This window comes from Coregonus clupeaformis, chromosome 15 (assembly GCF_020615455.1).
Source record: "Coregonus clupeaformis isolate EN_2021a chromosome 15, ASM2061545v1, whole genome shotgun sequence".
In the NCBI taxonomy this organism is placed as follows: Eukaryota; Metazoa; Chordata; class Actinopteri; order Salmoniformes; family Salmonidae; genus Coregonus; species Coregonus clupeaformis.
Genome location: NC_059206.1, coordinates 48749392 through 48767460, shown reverse-complemented (window position 1 = coordinate 48767460; position 18069 = coordinate 48749392). Strand labels below are relative to the sequence as shown.

The 18069-nt window shown below is 42.3% G+C and overlaps 1 protein-coding gene across 1 annotated transcript; it reads right to left on the bottom strand.

Annotated features, from left to right (window-relative positions):
• Nucleotides 1–13966: 13966 nt before the first annotated feature.
• LOC121582822 (growth arrest-specific protein 1-like) lies at nt 13967–16369 on the bottom strand. The gene has a single exon (XM_041898938.2). It carries the CDS (start codon nt 15794–15796, stop codon nt 14999–15001), a length of 798 nt encoding a protein of 265 aa, XP_041754872.1. The 5' UTR covers nt 15797–16369; the 3' UTR covers nt 13967–14998.
• Nucleotides 16370–18069: the final 1700 nt, after the last annotated feature.

The window sequence follows — 18069 nt, the reverse complement described above, 5'->3', positions numbered from 1 at the left end:
TTTCCCACCAGTGGTGTTTCCACCAAACGGATTTGTGAATAAAAAAAGTTATTGATGGGTGATGACATAGTGCACACAAAAATGTACTTTTTCGCTTAAGTTTTCAGGTACCGAATAAAAATCTAAAGTTCAATGTGTTTCCATCACATTTTCAAATCTACTGATAGTTTTGTCACAAAAACTGTTGTGTTAAATAGAAAATGTGTCTACTCTGGTCTTGGCATGTGTGCTCTAGCCAACAGCTCGCAGATACAGTGCAGGTCTACATGATGAAAGTATTATGGATAAGAGCGAGAATATATGTATTTGTCAAATGGCAGTCAAGCATCAATATCAGCATAATACCGTTGATATTTATTGGAAAGGAGCATCAAGATCACCCTGCACTTTCACCACCCTGTGAAGTTCATCATCATTTATTTAATCATTGCGTGACTCCAAGTTTACTTCGATATGATGGTTATTATATCAATATTTGTGCATAAAGTCCTTTCCACTTCAATGTCTTGCATAATTAATTTTACTGACACAAAAAGATCCCACCATGTCAAACGAACACATTATATGTTGGCATTTATAAAATTGTACCGAAACTACCTGTTTCCATCACAGCTGTGCTGATTTTGTTTTATATGGTATGACTTTACTCGCAGGACATCTACAGCACCCGGTATCACAGGAAGGCCAAGAACATCATCAAAGAACTCAGCCACCCGAGCCACAACCTCTTCACCCTGCTACCATCTAGAAGGCGGAGACAGTACAGGCGCATCAAAGCTGGGACAGAGAAACTGATAAACAGCTTCCATCTCCAGGCCATAAGACTGTTAAACAGTCACTACTAGCCAGCCTCCGCCCAGTACCCTGCCCTGAACCTTAGTCACTGTTACTTGCCAGTACTCTACCCTGCACCTTAGAGACTGCTGACCTATGTACATAGAGTCATTGAACGCTGGTCACTTGAATAATGTTTACATACTGTTTTACCCACTTTACATGTATATACTGTATTCTAGTCATGGCTCATCCTATATAACTACTGCTGTACACTATTCATGTACTGTACATACTATCTATATATGCCATTTTATACAGTGCCTTCGGAAAAGTAGCGTTGAAGGTCCCCAAGAACACAGTGGCCTCCATCATTCTTAAATGGAAGAAGTTTGGAACCACCAAGACTCTTCCTAGAGCTGGCCGCCTGGCCAAACTGAGCAATCGGGGGAGAAGGGCCTTGGTCAGGGAGGTGACCAAGAACCCAATGGTCACTCTGACAGAGCTCTAGAGTTCCTCTGTGGAGATGGAAGAACCTTCCAGAAGGACAACCATCTCTGCAGAACTCCACCAATTAGGCCTTTATGGTAGAGTTGCCAGACGGAAGCCACTCCTCCGTAAAAGGCACATGACAGCCCGCTTGGAGTTTGCCAAAAGGGACCTAAAGACTCTCAGACCATGAGAAACAAGATTCTCTGGTCTGATGAAACCAAGATTGAACACTTTGACCTGAATGCCAAGAGTCACGTCCGGTGAAGCATGGTGGTGGCAGCATCATGCTGTGGGGATGTTTTTCAGCGGCAGGGACTGGGAGACTAGTCAGGATCGAGGCAAAGATGAACGGAGCAAAGTACAGTGAGATCCTTGATGAAAACCTGCTCCAGAGCGCTCAGGACCTTAGCCTGGGGGCGAAGGTTGACCTTCCAACAGGACAACGACCCTAAGCACACAGCCAAGACAATGCAGGAGTGGCTTCGGGACAAGTCTCTGAATGTCCTTGAACCCGATCGAACATCTCTGGAGAGATCTGAAAATACCTGTGCAGCTACGCTCCCCATCCAACCTGACAGAGCTTGAGAGGATCTGCAGAGAAGAATGGGAGAAACTCCCCAAATACAGGTGTGCCAATCTTGCAGCGTCATACCCAAAAATACTTGACGCTGTAATCGCTGCCAAAGGTGCTTCAACAAAGTATTGAGTAAAGGGTCTGAATACTTATGTAAATGTCATATTATTCTTTTTTTTATTTTTTTTATAAATTAGCAAACATTTCCAAAAAAACTGTTTTTGCTTTGTCATTATGGGGTATTGTGTGTAGATTGATGAGGAACAAAAACAATTTAATCAATTTTGGAATAAGGCTGTAACCTAACAAAATGTGGAAAAAGTCCCTTGGCACGCCCGCCGTGAGTGTTGCAACACATTCTTATTGTCTGTTTGAGTATGTGAATGAAACATATAAACCTAGTGATATTTGTTTGTGAGATCTGATACTGCCATCTGTTGAAGTCTGTCTAATAGAACCGTTGTACGGCGCTCCTGGAGCTGTATGGAAATAATGTAGGCCTATGGTGATTGTACCTGTCTTGTGACGCTGAAAATGAAAATAAATGGTTGTTTCATCCTGATATTGTTGTGATACTCATGCTCCACTCCTTGATGTAAAGAACCTGTTATGTTTAGCTTAGTCCCGAGGACCTCACCTCACGTATAAAAAAAGTGTAATACGGCTATAGGAATAGTATTTTATGTGTATTTTCCCCCACGTTACACACCCACTGCCATGTCTCACTTTAATGCTACACATCAAATGTTATTTGTCACATGCTTTGTAAACAACAGGTGTAGACTAACAGTGAAATGCTTACGGGCCCTTCCCAACAATGCAGAGAGATAATAGAAAAATAATAACACAAGGAAATTCACAATGAGTAATGATAACTTGGCTATATACACCGGGTACCAGTACCGGGTCGATGTGCAGGGGTAAGAGGTAATTGAGGTATATATGTACATATAGGTAGGGATAAAGTGACTAGGCAACAGGATAGATAAAACAGTAGCATCAGCGTATGTGTCAAAATAGTCAATGCAGATAGTCCGGGTAGCTATTTAACTATTAGCAGTCTTATGGCTTGGGGGTAGAAGCTGTTCAGGGTCCTGTTGGTTCTAGACTTGGTGCATCGGTACCGCTTGCCTTGCGGTAGCAGAGAGAACAGTCTATGACTTGGGTGGCTGGAGTCGTTGATAATTTTTAGGGCCTTCCTCTGACACCACCTGGTATAGAGGTCCTGGATGGCAGGGAGCTCGGCCCCAGTGATTTACTGGGCCGTACGCACTACCCTTTGTAGCGCGTTGCGGTCAGATGCTGAGCAGTTGCCATACCAAGCGGTGATGCAGCATGTCAAGATGCTCTCAATGGTTCAACTGTAGAACTTTTGGAGGATCTGAGGGCCCATGCCAAATCTTTTCAGGCTCCTGAGGGGGAAGAGGAGTTGTCGTGCCCTCTTCACGACCATGTTGGTGTGTGTGGACCATGATAATTCCTTAGTGATGTGGACACAGAGGAACGTGAAGCTCTTGACCTGCTCCACTGCAGCTCCGTCGATGTGGCTGGGGGCTTGCTTGGCCGTCTGTTTCCTGTAGTCCACTATCAGCACCTTTGTCTTGCTAATTTTGAGGGAGAGGTTGTTGTCCTGGCACCACATGGCACCACAAACTGTGATGTGCACACTTGCAAAAACATTTAAATACACTCACATAGTCAGGAATCGTGAATTTGCCCCAAGGTGTGAAAATGCTGGATACAAGGATAAAGCGAACAAATTCTATACTTTAAAAAGGTTTAATAGACAGACAGACAGACAGGTGCAACGGGAGACAGATACGATCCTCAGAGTCTTGCAGCAATCTACAAGTGAAGGACAAACCTCTCGTTATATGCTCATTCCTTATCTGTTCGTTCCCTCAGTGCCAGGCCCATACCATAACAACAGTCAGAGCTGGGTCAGAGTGAACCATAGAATAATACATCATTTGGATGGGCCTTTAGCTGAGTTACAGCCACAGGCCTAAGCCTCAGGAGAAGGTCTCTCAGGGTGCTAAGTCTTGATTTATAGTGACCCTTAACCTCAGAGGGAGGTCATCCAGAGGCCACTACACGCGCACACACACACACACACACACAAACACACACACACACACAGCTATGTTTTACTATACTTGTGAGGACTTTTTGGGGACCAACAATTGATTCCCATTAAAAATCCTATTTTCAATAACCCTAATCTTAACCCTAATCCTAAACCTAACCATAACTCCTGACCCTAAACCTAACCCTAATTTGAACGCTAATTCTAACGCTAACCCTAACCCCTAAGCCTAAAATAGCCTTTTTACAAGTGAGGGCTGGCCTCACTTGTCTGAATTTTTGTTGGTTTACTCTTCTTGTGAGGACTTCTGTTACTCACAAGTATAGTAAAACATGCACACACACACCCACACACACATACACAACACCCACCCTCCTTCCTGACTCCAATGGCTCTGTCTCCCCAGATGAGGAGAGCAAGGCATTGGTGGATAAGGTGATGACTGTAGTCAGGGGCGGAAAGTCGAATTGAATTGAACTGAACTGAATGCAACATTAAGTCAGTTTGCTCTCCTCCTGTCTGTCTCCACTGTCAGCCAGAGCCCATCCAGGCCCTGATCCCACTGAGCATGCCCGATGCCAACACCAGGAGGCTTAACGTGCAGAGAGTCACTCAGGAGTACGAGGCTGAGTACAATGTGTGCAAGTGTAAAGGGCTCTACACAGTCTACGCAAACGGAGCGGACGGAGATCCTTCGGCTTCATTTGCGTAGACCCCTTAAGCCACGCCACAACGGGAGCACCCTGGCCCTGCTGGATAGGAAGCCAGGCACAGCCACAGACATGCACATGCATTAACACGTACGCACGCACAAACAGTGTCCTATGTATATAGTTTAAACACTGTTTTCTTCTTCAGATAAGAATACTAAAAACCCTGTGGAGAGTGTTCCTCAGGAGGGGAACTGGTCATGTTGGGCAGCAGTGAAGGAAAACGTACCAGGATCTACAGCTGCAACACACAAGGCTTCACTGGCGCCACCTGCAGGGGAAACACAGTCAGTAAAGACTACTGCTGAACAGACTCATACACATACGTTTTGATGACACAGCATAACAAACTGACACCCTTATCTATATTGACAAAGTCAGAAAGGAGTTAAAATACATATTTTACACACTTGTTCGCACGCACGCACGCACAAGCACTCACACACACACATACACACACACACACACACACAAATGCCTATTTAATTTTGTGATAGGAAGAATTGTATCAACTCCCTTGAGGTAGGCCTAGTTGTGTTCTACAAATAAACATTTTCCAATAAAGTTTGACCTCTTAAGTGCATCAAAACATGATCCAATGACATTACGCATGATACATTCTTCCTAATCTCAACAATGTGTTCCCTATGGTGGACTGTGAACTGGAGTAGCCGTCTTGTGGCTAACAGTGGTTAATACTATTCATACGGTCCTTAGAGACCTTAGGTACAGTATGTTACTAATCATCATGCATATCATTCAAAACCTCATGATCTTGGGAATTTAGGAAAATGCCATATAACATCTTGAAATGCTAATGTATTTTATCCCATTCGACTTAATAAACCAAAACCTATCATTATGGTTTGGCATTCATAATATTATGATCCTAACTTTAGGAAACAAAACAGTATCTAGAACCATAATATTCTCATATTAAAATATATATAAGCAGTTGAATATATTATTGTTAGAGTTTCCATAAAGAAGTTATCCTCTTTTTTCTACTAAGGAAATTTAAATAATGGCACTGGAGGGCCATTTACAGTACATTTAGAGAGGAAAATATGCCATTAAATCTGATCAGCCCCTTGATATCACAAACAGAAAAAGATAACTAACATTTCAAACTAATTTTCCAAAACCGAGGAATCTTTCATGTAACCTACTTTCCAAGTATGCATGAAACCATACTAAACGAAGTAATCCAAAACAGCCATGTTCCTTATCTAAAACACAGTGCTGTACTGCTGTGTGTCTTTCCACTTTGGCCAACTTCAAATTGTGTTGGGTAAAGTATGTATTAATGGCGTAATAACTCATCTTTAAAAACATGGCCACATTCCAAGCAGCTACGCCAGTGGAAATGAGAAACAGATGAGCTGAAGCTTCAGAGAGAGATAGAGAGCGAAAGAGAGAAAGAGAGAGGGGGGGACAGAGAATTGAGATCTGGACAGGACATGGAGACTGATGAATGAAGGTGCTTGAGATTCAAAGATGGTTTATCTTGACATGGACAGGGGGTAAAGAAGATATCTAATGGTGTATAGAGATATCAAGACCCCATAAATTAAGTTTGCAGTAATCTTTGGCTAACATTAAGTATGCATACAAAGAGAGCATTCTTTCTATATGAACATATTTGGGTATTACCTCTCACATAGGCATGTTTCTCATTTGGCACAAGTCTGAACTGGTAACAGCAGGGCTCCTAGAACAAACTAGAACCAGACAGGCCAGGTCGAAAATATTTTCCTGATCCTGATCCTCTCCCGCTGGTCTCTGTGTCCTGCTGGATATAACCTGAATGGCGATTTATCTGTGGTTTCACAACCAAAAGGATTGAAAGTGACAGTGGATGTTGAGGAGGCAGAATGATCTCCCCGTTGTTTTTACCCTCTGGTCATCACAGTACTGATACACAGACTCATGCTGCGAATGGCCTACACACACATATGGTACACACACACGTACGCATACACACAAACACACACACACACAAACACACATCCACGCACAGACACGTTCCTTTAACAACCACAGGGTAATAACCCTGTTACTACATAGCACTTCACTGTCAAGGCCATTTTACCTTTGTTTAAGCCTCTGCTAACAACCACAAATGTCCTGCCCCATTTTGTGACTTAGTGTATCTGCTTCCATCGGAGAGCTGTGAACAAAGCTATTAGCACTGGGCTAATGTTCCTAGATCCTGCTCTCACAATGGGTAGAAGGGGCTTGAGATGAACTGTGATATTTGCCTAGCTCAGCTGGCTTTGATTTGCCTGTTTGCTCTCGGATTTAAATTGAGTCATTTACCGTCAACACTGCAGGCATGACTGAAGATCCCTGCGCCTGAGCCAAGCTTGTTAAACAAACAGTGGTGGAGTGGTGGAGAGCGGAGAGAAAGGGGGAGGAATAGAGAAAGAAGGGGGAGGGAGGGAAAGAGAGAGAGAGAGAGAGAGAGAGAGAGAGAGAGAGAGAGAGAGAGAGAGAGAGAGAGAGAGAGAGAGAGAGAGAGAGAAAATGTGGGGGTGTCAAAGTGTCATTCTGCTTACAAAAGCATGAGAGTGCTGGCTGCCACAGTTGCACAGTAATACATCAAATGAACTGCAGTGCAGCAGCATACCTTAAAAGTATGTGTTTATAACACATTTAAAACACTGGCATGAGATCTTGTAGGCGAGCTTTTCAATGTGATCACTTCTCCATTGCTGTAATGGTTAGGTATGCATGGAACAGTCTTATCACCCTCATATCCTGAGTTGCTTATCTTGTTTCAATAGACTCTCTGACTCTTCTTAAAAGCCACATACACTTTTGGCCTCAGTCTTATATCAACCTTGTCCTCTCTCTCTCTCTCTCTCTCTCTCTCTCTCTCTCTCCACCCAAACTCTATTGTTCTTTCCTCTTATAATTCCATGCCATCTATCTCTTATATCCAGTGTCTCTCCCTTCCTCTCTCTATCACTCCATCTCTTCCCCTCTCAAGGGTCTGACCTGCAGTTTGTTTTTCAAAAATAACACCATCGATCCTCCCTCGCTTTATCGCAAAATGAAAAAGCCACAGAGCATAGAGGAGGGAGAGAGAGAGAGGGAGGAATGTGTGATGGATGAATACCTAGTAGACAGCAGCTAGGGGTGGTGGCCCCTGGCCCTCAGGATGTCAGGATAATGGAGTAAAGCTTTGAGCCCCCATTCAGCCCTATTCACTGCCGACAGCACCCCAGCCTCGAGCCATTATCTTAGGTTAACAACATGGTTAGCACAAAATAATGAACCTCTCGCCATCGATAGACTCTCCCAGTTCTCTGTTTACTCATGTTTTTTTATATTGGTTAATCGTTGAGCACGCAAAAGGGAAAAACGACTTTGAAACGTTATTTGAAAGGAGAGTGTAGTTGTGGGAGTTGTTTTTCTAACGTTCTGTTTTTATGCTAAAACATGTTGGTTATGTTATAATGGGCAATCTGAAAGTGTGAGGTTGGTTTAGTGATTTAGTGACATGAGTTTGAGGGAAAGGAGAAGTTAAAAACCTTTACTACAAAACTTTTCTTGATTCCATAACGACACAAAAAACATGTATAGCAACAGCAAGTGCACAATGTGAAAACAGGTCAAATGACAAGACAAAATGTAACATCTGTATCTCAACGAATGGTAGGGTCATTTACTTCAAAATGAAATAGACAACAATCATTATTTCACAAAAATTATCACACACACAAATCCCATTTAGGTGCCTATGTATCTGCTTGGTTGAAATTATGTGGGTCCTTATAGGCTGTATAAAGCCATATTCCACATCAGAATATATTATTTTAATGTTTGTACATTTTCCAAACAACAATTTGCAACTTACAGAATGGTGACAATATCTAAAAGTAAAATAAAATAAAGGTAATCTAACTTTCCCAAAAATATTTTCCCAAGATCAAAACTCTTGCATATAGGGATATGTGTGATTGTTTCCCAGCTCATTGATCAAACAGCTATAGAACTAAGGCATGAATTCTAAGTTTGCTTTAAAAAATGACCCATTGTTGTCTCCTTGCGTCATTGGACCTAAACACACAGGCCCCCATATTATCAGACGTTCTCCTCTCAGAGAGGTAAAGGGGGGTATATATTTCTTTAAGACAAACCCCTGAATGGTGTGAAAGGGGCTCCACTCCCTGGTCCTCTCCTCTAAACGGCTGGACACAGTTGGAGTCTCCCCCCTGGGGTCAGTGAAGCCATTGATGTTTTAGAGCGCCGCCATGGCAGATTACTGCGCACAGCTGTCCCAGCACCGTGGAAATGAAGTTATGCCCTGTGTCAGCAATGTTTTGTGTTCCTTCCTCCTCCTCTATCCTCTTACTCTACCCCCAGCCCAAACTCAAAACCTACACTTCACTCCCCACTCCCTTGGTCCTTTCAAAACTTTTGCGTACCTCTATTCGTCTTCTCTGGCCCAGGACGCAGGAGGGAGCGGCAGGAACGAGAAATCAATCAGGGCGCCCCGCTGAGCGCCAACATCCAGAGATCCCTTGGTTAGGAGAAGTTATCTGCTTGGCCGGGGTGAATATCCTCCTTCTTTATCTGTGTCCAAAATGGCACCCTATTCCCTATCTAGTGCACTACTTTTGACCAGAGCCCTATCCTATTCCCTATGTAGTGAAAGTAGTGCAGTACACAGGGAATAGGGTGCCATTTGGGACACAGCCTGTGTGTCAGCATCATCATTCAGAGAGGTCTGAACTCAACAACATTCAACCTCCGCCCCCCTCTCCCTCTACACACCCCAGTCCGTCACTCCTCAAACTCCCAACCCTTCCCCCATGCACTTAACAACCATAAATCAGCCCATCCCCCACTGTAACCCCCCTCTCACCTCTCCTAAAGCTCAGGGTGAACCAGGCAGCGCCCTTCCTAACCCCCCTATAGCCTCCACAGACCTCAGTTGGCCGCTGCGGTGGGGTTTACGTACTCAGTTTGTCTGTGGGTGAGTTTGTTTATTCTCTGGTCAGTTCTGAGAGGTTTAAGTAGTCAAGACTACTGGCAGACACCCCGTCCACAAGACGTGGTGTGGTTTAATACAGTCATGACAAGCAAATATGTGTCAATGAAAGAGGAAAAGCAGTGGGAGAAAATGTACTCAATTGTTATACTTGAGTAAAAGTAAAGATACCTTAATAGAAAATTACTCACGTAAAATACCCAGTAAAATACTACTTGATTAAAAGTCTGAAAGTATTTGGTTTTAAATATACTTAAATGTAACTGCTAAAATATACTTAAGTATCAAAAGTAAAAGTATAAATCATTTAAAATTCCCTATATTAAGCAAACCACACGGCACAATTGTCTTGTTTTATTATTTACGGATAGCCAGGGCACACTCCAACACTCAGACATAATTTACAAATGAAGCATTTGTGTTTAGTGAGCCCACCAGATCAGTGGCAGTAGGGACGACCAGGGATGTTCTCTTGATAAGTGCATGAATTGGACAATTTTCCTGTCCTGCTAAGCATTCAAAATGTAATGAGTGCTTTTTGGTGTCAGGGAAAATGTATGGAGTAAAACCTTGGTTTGACTGTAGTGAAGCAAACGTAAAAGTAATCAAAAATATAAATAGTAAAGTACAGACACCAAAAAAAAACGACTTAAGTAGTTCTTTAAAGTATTTTTACACCACTGAGGAAAAGTTAGCCCTAAGTCCTAAGATCTTGCATTTAAACAAATATAATTTACTGTAGCATGTTTATACAGTATATTTAGAAAACCTTACACACTTGCTTTATACTTTAAAGTTCAATTTCAAATCAGCATGGTTTCTAAGATAGGCTGACTGTTTACACATGACTAGGAAACCAACCTTCTCTTTGAGAGCAACTTAAATCTTACCTTTCCCCCTCTTTTTTTACTTTTTCTCCCCATCTCGCTTCACATGAGGCACAAGGAAGTCTAACTGGATTAGAGACAGTTTCCCTTTTTTCAAAAGCCGGTGAACTCAGAAAGGACTTGACGTGACAGAATCAATGTGGCAGCTTGGAATTTTGAAAACTTTTTGGAAGAGTTTCACAGAGGCTTAAAAGAGAAAGAGAGTAATTTCATTACTGACCATTGTGGGCAGTTCATTGAGTAGCCTACACATGCTACGAAAACAACATGGAAAATAGTTCAGGGGCCGCAAATGTTATTCTCATATCACAACTTTATAACACAAATCTAATTTAATATGCTCCTTTTTGCGACACACACAATGCACCTTATTTATCTGATACTTATTTCCTAACTCCAGTTTACATAGATTAAATGTACAGTTTGTATATGTACAGTATGTTTGCCTCACCTACAAATGCTATGTAAACTGAGAGAAAGTTCTAGAAGACTTCACAGGGGAAAATGTGGTCATTATGCTCATGGGAATTTGTTAGTCATGATTGTTCCAAGAAGCATCTCAACCATAAGTCATCTCATCGCCTTAATTGCGTCTAGATTGGAATGTCCACTAATGTAAGACTATTAGTCTGCTTCTGCAGAACACAGAGTAACCCTGAAGGAGAGGGCTTAGTGTGTATGTGTGTGTGTGTGTATGTATGAACATCTGAGTGTATGTGTGTGTGTGTGTGTGTGTGTGTGTGTGTGTGTGTGTGTGTGTAGCGGGGGTACTAGGAGTAGTGGGCTGCAAAAGCAGCACTTTGAGTTATGATGAGGCTACTTTAATGAGGTACTGTGTCCCGCAGCGCCGTACCCCGTCCGGCTCTAGCCTCTCCTCTGTTTCAGCATGATGGGAAAAAAACTACTTGCCTATTTTCCTCTGGTGCCAAAAGTTAATTGAAAACATTTCAGGGGAAAGTATGGTTTTGGGGGCCCCATATGACTCTCATTCCTTCATTATCCCCAGCAATAATAAAGAGGCATTACAATTATTAATGGTTGGAGCCCAGGCCTGCTCTCTTAAAGCAGCAGTACCCTCTTTTGTGACGGCTAACAAAGGCCCATAAATGCATTCGCCACATCACCGTGACAGAGCTGCAGGGTTTCCACAGTTTGCATATTTTTCTTTTTTACATTCAGTGGGAAGGAAACTAATAGCAATTGAAGCACAATACATCATTGGTTCTATTTAGGACTGCAGTCTATTTGAATGTGCACTGCAGTAACAATCAAAATGTTAAGTGAATCGAAGTGTTGAGTGGTTATATAGATCAGCTAATTGTTTATGTTATCTTCAATGGCAAATGATTTTTTAGCTAGGTATCTGCTATGCAGCTTAAAAATGTGTTAGCTTTAATTGGCTATCATATCACATAATTGTAATTCTGATAGTAAACTACTATCTCAAATGTATGCTTCCTAAAACTGTATTTATAAAGAGCTAATAATAAAACATGCATCATGTGCTGTAAAACTGTTCACAGACTCCTTATAAACCAGTATGAAATAGTTTGTTAACCTGATTATATAGCAGATTTAATAATTGAATAATGTATGTTGTACCTAATACATGTCTTATCATAAAGACGTTTACTCATATACATCAGAAACATCAGGCCTTATAAATGTATTACGTTTAATAGCTGACAAACTATTTAATAATCTTCATAAACAGTTCATAAGCACACCTTCAAATAAAGCCAAGTGAGCGTCACCTAATGTTAAGCATGGAGGCATCACACAGAGAAAGAGAGATACAACTTTGACAGAAGTTTCTCAAGTCCTTCCAAGAAGCCCCTATCTGCAGTCTCTGTCTCTCCCCCAACTCCCCCAACCGCCCCTCTCTCCGAGGAGATGCTGTCAGAGAGAAAGAGAGAGAATGAAGTGCCTGCACATTGTGCCGCTCCACCATTGTGTGTTTCACATTTCCATGACAGTTGTGCCACTCGACTTCTCCTCCATTCACTGGGCTGGAGGGCCCTTGTCCTCCTCCAGAGAGAAACAACATGGCTGCCATCATTGCTCTCAAGTCCCTGTTGTGACAAGTGTTGAAGGAGAGGGTGATGTCCCCTCTCTCATTTTCTGGCTCTCAGTGGTGCCAAATGAGAAAACAAATGTGATAGCATATCTCCACACAAATAAAATGGTTTCCTTGGTGGTAGTGGGTTAGGCTACAACTTCTACAAGTAGACCTGGGTCTATAACCAGCCATTTAACTTCTGTTCAGGGTGATAAATAATAATAGTAAAGTTGACGCAAAAGTGTTTAAAAAGAAAAACACTTCTACTTTGTTACACATACATAGCAACAGCCGGTAGCTAACACACACCACACACAGCAACAGCAGTCCAATCAGAGTGCATTTGTAATGGCTACTTAAGTCTCCATTCATCCGGACACAGCTTTCCTTTCCCCGTCTCCTCTCTGTGTGAAGACTTTTAACAAACACATGGGGTGAGGATAAATAAACTAGCCAGGCCCTTCTTGGCTCCATTTGAGCAGCAATCCCCAGGAGATGGAGTCTTTCTTCCTCATGTTTAAACAGTCTTTCAGCATTAACAGTTTATGCCTTCAGCAAACATTGATGTTTACAAGGTCAAGTGTATATCGATCCGACTAAGAACTTTTCTTTTCCTCTTTATTTGCTCCTGGATTTAGGCAACATTCAGTAGCTCAGATCAACTGATGGTTCGTAATGAGGGGTTTTTGTGATGGTAGAAAGGATTGGTACAGCTGTCAAAAGACTTGAGAGACACCATACTGAAATAGCCTGCTGCCCAGTGCTCATATGGCCACTTAAGGTAGAGTTAAGAGTGAAACAATCAAGAGTCAAATAGCACTTTAAAGGGGCAATCCCCAGTTGAAACAATAACAAGCTGAAGGGATGGGGCTGGAGAAATGTAACCACTCTCAAATTGACCATCCATGATATCGAAATTATAGTTCGAACTATGTTTTGAGGCTATAGTGTTTGTTTACATTTACTTTATTTAAAACCATTGGAGTAAAAAAAGCTTATATTGTGGGTGCTGATGGGGTACGACAGTTGAACTAAGCTCATGAGGCATTTATATGCTATATTCTTCAAGAATCAAATGGGTTCATAATTTATAAGTCCAAAAATGGATGTAGCAAAACATGGTTAAAACTATTATTTTGATATCATGGATGGTCAGTCGTTGCATCCATAGCTCTGTCTATGAATTTGAGAGTCTTTACATTTCTCCAGCCCCATCCCTCTGCTTTTTACAGAAACGGGTGAGGAGAACGCGTTATTGTCTCAACAGCTGATTGCCGCTTTAAAGCAAGACTTATATTTTTATATTTCCCTATAGTACTGAAATAGCCTGCTGCCCAGTGCCATACGGCCATATAAGGAAGAGTGGAGTAAAATAATCAAGAGTCATATAGCACTTTAAGCAAGAAGACTTATATTTTCACCTCTGTGGACACAAAGGAATATACAATAGTCACAGTGAAGCATTTCACGTCATTTCTATACAGCGCAAATCTCTTCTTAGCAGTAATAAACACATATCTCTGGAAACAAAATCAATATCATACAATAAACTGTACAATTTAACTTTACAGATTTTGACATATAAAAATAATCTCCCTTAAAACTTTTTCAAAACTTTATATTGATACTGAGCTTAACGAAATGTGTGGGACATGATTAAGGCTAGTAATGTAGGCTAACCAACCAATCAAACTATTGTCAGGTGCTTGCGTCACATGCATTGCCTAGATGATTATCCACTGACTAGAATTTAAATGACATCTTAATGACATGTATGTCTATGTCTATTGTCTAGCTCATAAGAAAATAAGACAACTTGATTAGTCTCTCCACATTACAACCAAGTGACTAAGAAGAGAATGTTTTAAATACTGTTGTTTTCATTATTGTCTCGAAACAGCAGTATAGCAGCGTACTCTTCTAAGTCACTTGTCTATCCACATGAAAGAAAATGTTGTGTCAAACTTCCATAAATTGTAGGCTATTTTGTGATGATACACAAGGTAAGGCAATAGCTGATGAAATAGGCCTATAACATTCTTCAAGGTTTGGTTAAAATATTACATAGCCTAGAGGTGCACAGCTGTCTTGAAATTATTCTATAAACCTTTTAGATTCACCCCAAAAAAGTATACATTTGAAATATAAAATGTTTTTACCTAAATTACTGACCCATAGCATATCAGCACAGAGACAGAGTGAGACAGAGACCAGACGGAATGTTGGGAAGAAGCTCCATGAAGAAGACAGCAGAGCAAAGGCCATAAAATCCTTCATACACAAAAAGTATATGCTAAAGCAGGTGTGCTGGTGTTATAACTCTTTCATGAGCTATTCTGTCTGTGTCAACATTTCACAGGCCTCTCTTTCTCGAACAACTTTCCCAACAGCTGAATCAACTGGGGTAGGCTGCACTATCAGATAAGATTCATTAGAACCAAAATGGTGGCCACAGCAGCAGTCCAAACAACACCATGACAGGCGGATCTGGATGAACCACTATTGTTTTCCACATATATATAATCCTCCATATCATCATAATCATCTTCAGAGTCGTCCTCTGAATCAGAAAACCCGCTGCCCGCGTATCTGTCCATAGAGTCAAAGCAAAAGTTTTTCATACTAACTTTGACATACTCGCATATGGTCCTCTCTGTGCCATCACAAACACAAGTATCAAGTTGTTGTGCTTTGGGTATATTGCGCATGTTGGCAATCACCCTCCTGCAATCGTCCGAACATCTCTCCCCTCCGAAAAGTTTACGGCAGTGAAACAAATAGTCGCGCATTGCCGAGCTGCATTGGGAGTCTCTCTCGCATTGCCGCCGGGCTTCCGTGCAGCCCATGTTGCTTGTCCGAGGCAGGCACGGCTCTATGGCGCGTTTGGTGCTTTGGCAGACGGGGTCCGAGGCGCAGTCACAGTCCTCCAGAGACGGGCCGGTCTCGGTTAGATTCAGCTGGATAAGGGACGAGATGCAGTGGCTGGGACACTTCTTCCTATCCCTGTTGATAACAGGCGCACAGGCGTAAAGATATTGGTCATATGCGTAGTGGCATTCAGACTCTCCATGACACTTCATGATGGCTTGCCAACAGATGAGCCGACGACCATGAGTAGGGGACCCGATGCAGAGACAGGCGAACAGGACAAACGCGCAGCATAAATACAAAGTTGATCTCCCAGTCCACTTTATAAACCCGGCAAAACTTGCCATTTCGATGTAGACTGATCCAAATAAGATTTCAACATATGGATTTGTGTAGCGGTATCTACATTAAATCTGTGTCAAAAAGTAGTAATCCAAATCCATTCCCTCGCATTCAGGACGCTCCAGTGGAGAATGAACGAGGTTCAGCAAATTATTTGCAGTGATACGCCAAAGGTGTGAAAACCGCACATCGCTTGCAATTTGTTAGATTGTCACTTTTCCCCAAAGTTTGATACACTGTCACAATAAAAGTTAAAAGGCACAAATGAACTCTCCACTTGTCTTCACAACAGTAGCGGCTTCACTAGAACTCTTCAACTTCTGCGTTCCATTGCTTTGCCGCACTGACAAATGAAGAAGAAGCAGAAAGAAGAGACACGTTTTCGTCGTTTTACCTTTCAGAAATGCAAACTCCGTTCCAGGTAAAGTGTTAAGATGTATCCACTCATGTAGCATGCCATTCGGTGCCTTCTTCAGCTTTAAAAATATGTAAAGGAATGAGGAATGCGAAGTAAACGATACGCCCCATAGAATAGTTACGACTGTTGAGTGTCTTTCTCGTTCCCCCCACTGGTTCCTCCGCATCCCTTGACTAGAACCTCCGTGCCCTATTGGTCAAATTCGTTTTTGTGATTTTCTACGTGGTTCAGGGGCAGTGACGTGAAGGTTGAAACGTGACCAATGAATGAGCAGGGGAAAATGGATTATACATTTGGATACTATAGATATAACTTTTGAACTGAACTGCTATAACTTCCTATGAGTATTTTCTTTATTTCATCTCCTAATTCTACCTATTGTCAATTATTTCCCAAACATTATTCAAACTTTATATATTACATTAAAAACATAGGAAACATGAATATACTGTATAGGCTGATAAATATTGAAAGAAGACATGAGAGATAGTCCAAGAGAAGTATGCCATCCATCACATTAGGCAAGTAGCCTAACCCATAGTTCAACTACCAGTGAAACAAAACTGTGAATATTGACCTTTAATCACACAGAATAATTACCAGTCCTTCTAAAGGTGGTGAAGCACAGCGTCTTTAGAAACGCTGTGGTCGTGTTGACTAACTATGGGCCCTGGTCAGAAATAGTGCACTACATACAGAATAGGGTGCCAATTGGGACACAGCCTCTGAGGACAGCTGCTATAACACATGCTACTTCTCTTCACCCCTTCCCTTCCACCCTCAATGCAACATAAGTGAGTATTTACACAAGCCTTAAGGGCCTTCCCATGTTTCAGCACACGCGTGAATTCCACAAGGCACCACATGGACATGCCAATAAAGACATGACAGCCAGGGAGGACAGGAGGGTGAAGAAAAGAGAAGAGCTAGCGCTGTAAACAGAGCAGTGAAAAAGAGAAGTATAACCTTCTTTCACTTCATAAAACAAACACCTCAATTATCTTGCTCATATATACTCATCTGTTCACCTCCTAAAGATAGCTCTTCTTTTTGATAACATTATTTCCTAGTTGTTGATGGTTCATCAAAAGACTGTACAGGCCAGGGAGAGTGAAAATTATCAACGGGAGCACAGTATCAAAGCACATAAACAAACATGCTGCCAGTGAGTGACTGAGTGAGTGGTCAAACCCAGAGCCACTGTGTCTGAGTATGAGTGAAATGTGATAATTGAGTGATAGGCTAAATGCATCCATTGGTGTTAGTGAATCATCATAAATCACAGAGGCTGTGTCTGAAATGGCACCATTTGAACAAGTCCCCGAAGAAAAAGAAAGTGTGTGTATGGCCGTCTGTGTTTCCTCTGTCCCCTTCAGCCGTCGCTAGCCGCCTCAGTGCCCCTGTGACCTGTAGGACCCCACCCCTCCGTCCAGACCGGAGGCCAGGCCAGAAGGCCAGCAGTCAGACAGAACCAGACAGAAACCAGAGGGAACCACTCAGTCACTGTGATACCCCTGCCCCTCTGACCCCCTGTCAAATCAATCCGATCTGACCACAAAGATCTGGCAGCTGTCTGGAGACCCCAGGACCCTCTACCCCAATTACTGAGATTAGAGAGTATTCAAGCCGTGCACAGGCAGAGCAGGATAAGAAATCCCACCCCTGACTCCTCAAGTCTCTCCCCCTCTCTCAGACCCCTCAACTCTCTCTCTCCTTCCTCCTCTCTCTCAGTCTCCCTCTCTGTCTCTCTCTCCCTCTCCCTCTCTGTCTCTTTCTCCCTCTCTCTCCCTCCCTCTCTGTCTCCCCTCTCTCCCTCTCTGTCTCCCCTCTCTCCCTCTCTGTCTCCCTCTCTCCTCTCTC